This window comes from Bison bison, unplaced genomic scaffold, assembly GCF_000754665.1.
Source record: "Bison bison bison isolate TAMUID 2011002044 unplaced genomic scaffold, Bison_UMD1.0 scf7180017864495, whole genome shotgun sequence".
Classification (NCBI taxonomy): Eukaryota; Metazoa; Chordata; class Mammalia; order Artiodactyla; family Bovidae; genus Bison; species Bison bison.
In genome coordinates this window covers 5184414-5193230 of record NW_011495054.1, presented here as the reverse complement: position 1 = coordinate 5193230, position 8817 = coordinate 5184414, and the positions used below count along the sequence as shown (strand labels likewise).

The window sequence follows — 8817 nt, the reverse complement described above, 5'->3', positions numbered from 1 at the left end:
GTGGATCTGGATATAGAAAAAGCAGCTGGTTCAAAACTCCATCAGCTGCCTTTCTGTGCTGGAGTTGTTCACACTTGGGTTAGATAAGGCGCGGAGGCCTCCTACACGGGCGCGGAAATGAACCAGACAGTCTGGCTCATTGGGCAGCCCATCCACCTCCAGAGCCCCTGCCTGTCTTCCCTGCAGAGTGACTGGCAGATCTCCGGAATTCAGTGCTCAGCTGTTGCTAGACAGCAACCTGCACACCCCGTAGTCCCCCGCTCTCTGCTCTTTAGTTCTTTTTTAGAAAGAAAGTTCAAGTCCTTTCTTAAAAAATATATTTATTTATTTGGCTCTGCTGGGTCTTGGTTGTGGCATGTGGGATCTTTGGTTGAGGCATGCAAATGGTCACCTGTGGCATGTGGGATCCAGTTCCCTGACCAGGGATCGAACCCAGGCCCCCTGCATTGGGAGCATGGAGTCTTAGCCACGGGATTGTCAGAGAAATCCCTCCTTGGTTCTTTAGAGAGAAATAAATAAGCACTGACTCTCCTTAGACCCATGACTTAGATGAACCACTCTGCTACACTGGCTTTCTCTTCCCACTTCTCCTTGGTTCTCCCTGCATCTGCTTCTTTAGTTTGAACTCTTCTTTCCTTTTCTTTGAAAATCCAACAGTTAGACACCAGGCAGGCCCTTTTCCATGTTAGTAGTCAACACTTGAATGTTGCTCTTCTGCTGGTTGAGGCTTTCATTTCACAGTTCACAGAGATTAACTCTTTTCTTGGACCCCTTCCAGAGTAAATGTGTCAAATACTGGCCTGACGAGTATGCACTAAAAGAATACGGAGTCATGCGCGTTAGGAACGTCAAGGAAAGTGCCGCTCACGACTATACGTTAAGAGAACTTAAACTCTCGAAGGTTGGACAAGTAAGTATACTGTCGTACTTTAGAGACTCTGGTAACTGCACGGAGGGTGCGCTAATCCAGGGTCGTGCGGTCACTCCTGCTGCATACCTTCAGGCATTCGCTCACTCACTGAGTAACATCCATTTATGGGCACCCTCTGTGTGCCAGGTACCAGCGAGGTACTTGTTTTGTTGTTGTGTTAGTCATTCAGTCGTGTCTGACTATTTGTGACTGTAGCCCGCCAGGCTCCTCTGCCCTTGGAATTCACCAGGCAAGAATACTGGGGTGGGTTGCCATTCCCTTCTCCAGGAGATCTTCCTGACCCAGGGATTGAACCCAGGTCTCCTGCATTGCAGGCAGATTCTTTACCGTCTGAGCCACTTGGGAAGCTGCAAGGTACTGGACTGGTGTACGGCAAACCAGACCTGCACAGTCCCTTCCCCCACAGAGCCTAGGGAGGTGGGAGGCTAAGGAGTAGATAACCAACCAAGCTTTCCAGTTGTGCTGGAGCTGTGAACGCCACAGTGTGGTATGTTAGAGAATGAAATGGAGTAAGCAGGGAGGACCTCTTTGAGGGGGTGCCAGGCAAGCTGAGACCTGAAGGTGGAGCAGCATCTGAGGCTCCGGAGAGGAGAGCTCCAAGCAAAAGGAGCAGCAAGTGCAAAGGGCCTGAGGCCTATTTTAGTGCTCGTATTCCATGTGTCAGCTTCTAATTGTACGTAGTTCAGGTTTGTCCCTGGGATGACTATGTTTGTTTCTTTTTTTTTTTTTTTAACTTTTTATGGTATATTGAAGTATAGACGATAGTTTCAGGTGGACAGCAAAGGGAGTCACCCATACGTATACATCTGGGGTGACTAACTTTGCATCCAGCGTGATTTGGATTCAGCATGATTTCATGGTGAGACAGGCTTATTCGGGGGCCTCTGGGGACACAGAGGTGAACGAAACAGCCTTTGTCCTTAAGGAATTGCAGTCATGTTGCCACGAGAAGCCACGGTACAAGTCCCTATGCCATTGAGCAGACACCCGCTGTCACACCCACCTGAGGTGCTGAGATTCCTCAGCAGTGGGTGGAGAGAGGGTGGGGGGAATGCAGATCTGTGATGGAGAGAGTGCACGGAGTCCTAGCTGGGCAGGCGGGGGCAGGAGGCAGGCGGAGGACGGAGGAGGGACTGTCCTCTGATGAGTTCCATGATGTGGTCTGGGGACCCGAGTGAGCCGGGAGCCTCAGCGGCTGTGGTCCAGGGTGAGATGTCAGAACTTCTGATGTGCAGTTCTGTTGCTGGCAGGAAGAGGGTGGAGGTTCAGTCGATTGCAAGACTGTGCGAGGTCTGTCAAGCAGAAATGAGACAGAGATTTAGAGGACATCGGACAAAGATTTCAGATAGGTTTTTCTTCAGCTGTAGTGATAAACTATCCGTCTTCTCGTTATCAGGTGTTTCTCAGTAGCAGGTGGATTTTTGTTCAGGTTTTTTTTTTTGATAAACCATCCATCTTCTTGTTAGCAGAGATTTGGGAGTGTCAGGCATGGGAAATGTTGGTGTTTGGGTTTGTGTGTTGCACTTTAGGATGCAGGTGCTGACACGAGACCGATCATTTCTCCAAGATTGCTGGTCACGGATTATCTGCTTTTTGTATAGCATGTTCCATTTTTTTTTAAAGTACTATCACATGATCTCATTTTAGCCTCCTAATCGCCTGGGAACCAGGAGTGGGACCAGAGACCTCAGTGGCCATTTATATAGGAGGAAGAACAAGGATGCTCAGGGCAGCTGGGTCTCTCTCATTCCCTGTCCTTTCTGTGACCCTGGGAACCCCCTGAGTTTTAGCTCACTGGTAACCTCCAGAAAAATCCTTTTTCATGACTCAGCAAACTAAATGCACATAATTCACGAGAAGATCTTGACCGTGGTTCAGATTCCTTGGATATTCTGAAGGTCACAGGTGGTGGATACTGGTCTGGTTATTCTCTCTCTCTCTTTTTTTTTTTTTTTTCAAAATCCCCTTTAAAAATGTTACTTAGCGTATGTAGTCTCCAGATAATGTAGGAAGAAGATGCAGTGACAAATAGTGACCTAATTGGGTGGACCCAGAACATGATGCTTTTTTGGTTTTTTGTAGTCTTGGTACCCTTGTTGACCTTTACTGTCAGTCCTCAGAAGAGTGCCCATGTGCTGAGTCTCTTCCTCTCTGCTTCGCAGTGGCTCTGTGTTTAACTGGTCTTGTTTAGTCCTCACAGTGATAATTGTGGTAGAGAGTCTTATGCCCATCAGCACATGAGGGGTTTGAGGCTTAGAGATATCCACGGACCACAGTGAGTGTGAATGTTGGGGTTGGGGCCTGAATCCACCCACCTGATTGCAAAGCCTGTCTTACCCTGTCTGCACCAAAGTAAAAGTTGAAATAATTATAATAAAAGTGCATGTTGTAGGAGGGGAGGAGGGTCAGGTACAAAAGACAGAGATGAGCAGATGTCTGGAGGGAATTCCCGCTGTCTCAGGTGGTGGGAGGAGAGCCCCCGAGTCCCAGAGGGCTCAGTGGTCTCCCACGTGGAGCTGCGCTTGGAGGAGCGGGAACGGGGACCTCATCTGCCGCTGGCTAACGGTACAGACACGGATGCCAGTTGTCGTTTCCTCAAGAACAAACTGCCATATGAGACATCTTGTTTCTTTGGACAGAGGCAAGGGGTTCCAGCCTCCAGGATTGCTCAGCCAGACCCAGGAGGAGGAGAGATCTGGGGAACTTGTGGAGGGGACCTGTGAATGGAGCGTGAGGAGGTGGTGCCAGCCTGACCCTCCTGGCTCATAGAGGATCTGGGAAAGATGGGAATTGGACGATGCCTCAACCCCTTGGTTTATTTAATTCTTTTCTGGTTTTTCTTGGCTCTACTCCAGGGGAATACGGAGAGAACGGTCTGGCAATACCACTTTCGGACCTGGCCGGACCACGGCGTGCCCAGTGACCCGGGGGGCGTGCTGGACTTCCTGGAGGAGGTTCACCACAAGCAGGAGAGCATTGTGGACGCGGGGCCCGTGGTGGTTCACTGCAGGTGACCAGCCCCCCCCACCTCTAAGATGTCACCTGTCCCATCATCTCTCGACGCCCAGGGTGCTTATTTGTATTTGCCCAGCCCCAGCCACAGCTCCTGAACTGTGGGAAAAATTTAATGCCTGTTTGTGGCATTAAGGGACACTTTGACCCCAAAGTACATTTCTTCTAGATCCTGTGGGACCACCAGGTACTGGGGTGGTGGGGCAGGAGGTGGTGAACACAGTCCTTATTCTTAAGGCACCCTTAGTCTGGTAATGTTTGATTGGTTTTCTCTGTTCTGCAGTTATTTTAGGATTAATCTCTTTGATTGTGATCCTGTTCTTGTTTTCCATGGAAATATGATGTATTTTTTTCCCCCTGACAACATACCTGTTTGTTTCAGAATATTTGGACCACTCCCCATTCAGGCTTCTAGAAGCCAGGCCCATGGCCTCCGCACCAGAGTTTGTAGGTGCCAGTTCCCAAGTTTAGGCTTCATGATTATACTGGGGAAAGTTGGGTTTCCTAAATCTTTCATATGTTTGGCAAGTAGATGCCTGTGAAACATTATTTATTCAGTTCTATAAAAACTCCCTTTTATTGAGCCCTTGCTCCATACCAGCATCTGCATTCATTGTTTTTCACCCATTACTGATAGTTGATACTCATAGTAGCCCATTTCACAGATGAAGAAACTGAGGGTCAGAGAGGTTAAGGGATTTGCCTCAGGTACACTATGTTGGAGAAGCTGGGCTCCAAGTGCAGGATGGACTGAGTCCAAAGCCCTGGGCTCTTTGCTAATATGTTTGCAAATATAAATAGACAATCTTATAAATACTCCCAAGAGCAGACATTGTTAATATTAATAGCTTGGTTTTGAGTATAAAACCCTCATGAATGACTCCATTGTCCTCGCTCTTCGTCCTTCTGCCCACAGTGCTGGAATTGGCCGGACAGGGACGTTCATTGTGATTGATATTCTTATTGACATCATCAGAGAGAAAGGTAGGTCATTCGGAGGGCAAGAAGCTACGATTCCTGTTTTCAGTCTATGGAAGGAAAGTGCTAGTGAAAATAGCCTGCGGAAGAAAATTGAATGTTAAAGTATTTTCACAAAAATCTAGGCCAGAGACTTCAACTTTCAGTATGTTTGCTCAAGAACAGGAGTGATGCTGTTTGAGCCTAGGAGCAGTGGTAGTCTCTGTCCATCTGCTCACTCCTTGCTGATGGTACAGGGCGGTGTTGTAACCTGCGGGGCTCCTCACCGCTGACCCCTGACCCTATAATCTTCTAGGATCATTGGTGTTGGTCAGAAGGCCAGTGCCGTAGCCCTTGGAACAGGTTTGGTTAAAACATGAACGTGTAAATTTGCTTTATCTCTGCTCAAAGTTGTGCTTTGAACCGCTGCCCCTTGTCTCTGCAGTTTCTCCTGATGCTCCATGGTGCTTTGCTTTGTAGGTGTTGACTGTGACATCGACGTTCCCAAAACCATTCAGATGGTGCGGTCACAGAGGTCAGGGATGGTCCAGACAGAAGCACAGTACCGATTCATCTATATGGCCGTCCAGCATTATATTGAAACACTACAGCGCAGGATTGAAGAAGAGCAGGTACCAAGCCTGCACGACTGACATGTAGATTTTTGGTGTTTTTTTTTCTGGGCAGCTTGGCTTGGATATGCTCTCCTGAGCGAGAATACAGGCTTTGCTAGATAACTGTCTTTATCTGAAAAGGAGAAACAAGTTCCCAACCAGGAAGGACCTCTCTGGAAATGAATTATTCCCTACCACACAACTCTGATTTTTCACTATGGAGTAGCTCAGGGAGGGGCAACAGGCCTGACAGATGGGTTTGGGATTTTCCCAGGCTCACCTGGCAGGCTTAGAACTCCAAGCCTCAAAGTTTCCAGCCTGTTCCAGTTTTGATCCAGGCCTTACTCATCCTGATTCCATCTCTTAAATGAATGCCTCACTCTTTATAGCACATGAGGATTGGAACCACCAATGTGGTCAAGTTGGAAACAGAAACATTTCCATTTTTAATAAACCATACATAATGAACAGTGTGGCACTGGAGCCTTTCCATTGGAAGCTCTTTATAACACACAAAGCTGAGTTCATGAGGCCTGAGGAGACTGCTCTTTTGGGAGCTATCCTTAGCTCACTCCCCAACCCCAACCCCAGCCCCATCATCATGCTGCTCACTGGATAGATGTGATGTCTAAACATCAGTGGTATTTGCCTTCTTTACCCTGTTTATCACCTTCTGGAAAACTCAGCTTCTCAAAAATGGGACCTGCAACCTGATTGAAAGGCTTCTAGCCTAGCAGTGCAGCGGCCACGTTATCAAAGTGTGGTTAGCCCAAGTTAGTTAGTTTAGCAGGTTCTCAGTCCATGCAGAAATACTCACTAGGTTGTTTCCTTGTACAAAAATGTCTTCAGAAACAGTGTGGATATAGGAAGGCATGGTCAAATGATTAACAAGCTCTGTTCTGGTTTTGAACTTTACCGCTTTAAGTCGTTGTCTTAATGTAAGTGCTATGAACTTAGAAGTAGAAGTGTTAATCTCTCAGTCATGTCTGACTCTTTGCAACACCATGGACTGTAGCTCGCCAGACTCCTCTGCCCATGGAATTCTCAGGCAAGAATACTGGAACGGGTAGCCATCTCTTCTCCAGGGGATCTTCCCGACCTAAGGATCGAACCCAGATCTTATGCATTGCAAGCAGATTCTTTACCGTCTGAGCCACCAGGAAGCCTTTAGATGGTTACTGTAGGCTATTTCATATTCACCTTCCAGTTATATTGATTTGGGCCAGGAGTACTTACTTAAAGCATGAAGTTGCCTCAAAAGAAGGACTTCTAATAAGTAGAGTGCAGTCCCACTGGTACAAATGGGAAATTACTTGGGAATATCTTGAAGACCATAAGGTAGTCTTGCTTAGAAAAGCTGGGGGAAAAGCTCTCTATTTCATTCAGAAGCTTTGGTTTTTCCTCTGGTTTTGGAGAATTTAGGGACTTTCCCTCCCAGCTTATCTGGCACTTCACATCTTCCTATTACTTACCATATATGGTCTCTCTGACCCTAAATCTGAAGTTGTAATTTGGATTTAGGAACTAGTTAAAACCAAAATGCCTTTATTGCTGCCCTTTTATTGGGGATGAGGGGTAGAGGAGGTAGAATCACTTAAATATTACAGAATGTAGACTATAGAAATTGGATGTCCCCAGTAATCCCATCCCAAGAGTACCAAATGAGTGTGTGTATTCGTCCATTCAGCCAATACTTTTCAGTGCCATTATGTGTCAGCGCATTAGCTATTTGGTATATGAACCCTTGGATTTAAAAGAAAAATATGTAGGCTTACATTGTTTTTTAAAATTAGATTTTGTGGGGATTTCCCTGGTGATCCCAGTTGTTAAGACCCCATGCTCCCAACATGAGGGTTACAGCCTTGATTCCCTGGTCAGGGAACTAAGATCCTGCATGCCACAGAGGGGGGCAAAAAATAAATTTTTAAAAAATCCACTAATAAAAAGAAATAAAATAGATTTTGTGGTATGTTGTTTGCTTCATTATACTGTTTGATTCAATGTAGGATCTTGCTACTTGACTTGGGACTAGAGTAAGAAGTACTTTAATTTAGTAGGTTTCAGTGGCAGACTTAAAAATATTACACCCACCTGATTTTTAGATTAAGCAAATGAACAAAGCTCATTCAGCATAATTAATTATTCTGAAATCCAGGCATTTCCAAAATTATTAATATGAAGCATTAAGGGCCTTTGGGAGTAAAAGACTGTGCTACAGAGGAATAAATGGAAAAAAAGAAAATGACAGTCAGAGGTGGAGAGCAGGGTAAGGGAAGAAGAGAAACCAAGGCAGCATTGGAAGGAGGAAATGCAAAACAGGTGGGAATCTAGGGGAAATGCAAATGAGCGAGACTGAGAAAATTTTCCAGTCTGTATATACCAATCTCACACTCTGCTGTTTACTTGGAAGTCGATTTCTTTTGTTAACTTTCATTTACAGTATTAAAAAGACATTTTAAAAAAATACCCAGAAACAGCATAATGGAATTCCCTTAGAATGTTCAGCAAGGTGATAGCATACTATTGCACTGTTTCATTATTTTGCAGTTTGTATTTTTGTATCTAACATTGTGTATGAAATCTGTTTTGGTGTGTACACATACATATGTACATTTCCTCTTATTTTGTGATATGAATACATCACATTCATTTGTTCTTTTGGTGAATGTTGTTGGAAATAGCACGTCACTGGACATCTTTGTCAGCTCTTCTAGGCTTGTGTGCATGAGCTTCTGAAGAAGAAAATGTTTAAAGTTGTAGTACATACATCCTTTTTCATCATTCAGTTCAGTTCAGTTCAGTCGCTCAGTTGTGTCCGACTCTTTGCGACCCCATGAATTGCAGCACATCAGGCCTCCCTGTCCATCACCAACTCCCGGAGTTCACTCAGACTCACGTCCATCGAGTAGATGATGCCATCCAGCCACCTCATCCTCTGTCGTCCCCTTCTCCTCCTGCCCCCAATCCCTCCCAGCATCAGAGTCTTTTCCAATGAGGCAACTTTTCGCATGAGGTGACCAAAGTATTGGAGTTTCAGCTTTAGCATCATACCTTCCAAAGAAATCCCAGGGCTGATCTCCTTCAGAATGGACTGGTTGGATCTCCTTGCAGTCCAAGGGACTCTCAAGAGTCTTCTCCAACACCACAGTTCAAAAGCATCAATTCTTCGGCACTCAGCCTTCTTCCCAGTCCAACTCTCATATCCATACATGACCACAGGAAAAACTATAGCCTTGACTAGACGGACCTTTGTTGGCAAAGTAATGTCTCTGCTTTTGAATATGCTATCTAGGTTGGTCATAA

At 45.8% G+C, this 8817-nt stretch overlaps 1 protein-coding gene across 1 annotated transcript in view; it reads left to right on the top strand.

Annotated features, from left to right (window-relative positions):
• Positions 1–8817, top strand: part of PTPN11 (protein tyrosine phosphatase, non-receptor type 11) — a 49109-nt gene that overhangs the window by 30768 nt on the left and 9524 nt on the right. Inside the window, exons 9-12 of the mRNA XM_010828593.1 lie at positions 779–910; positions 3787–3941; positions 4860–4927; positions 5381–5532. Coding sequence (XP_010826895.1) covers positions 779–910; positions 3787–3941; positions 4860–4927; positions 5381–5532 — 507 coding nt within the window. The remainder of the gene's footprint in view (positions 1–778; positions 911–3786; positions 3942–4859; positions 4928–5380; positions 5533–8817) is intronic.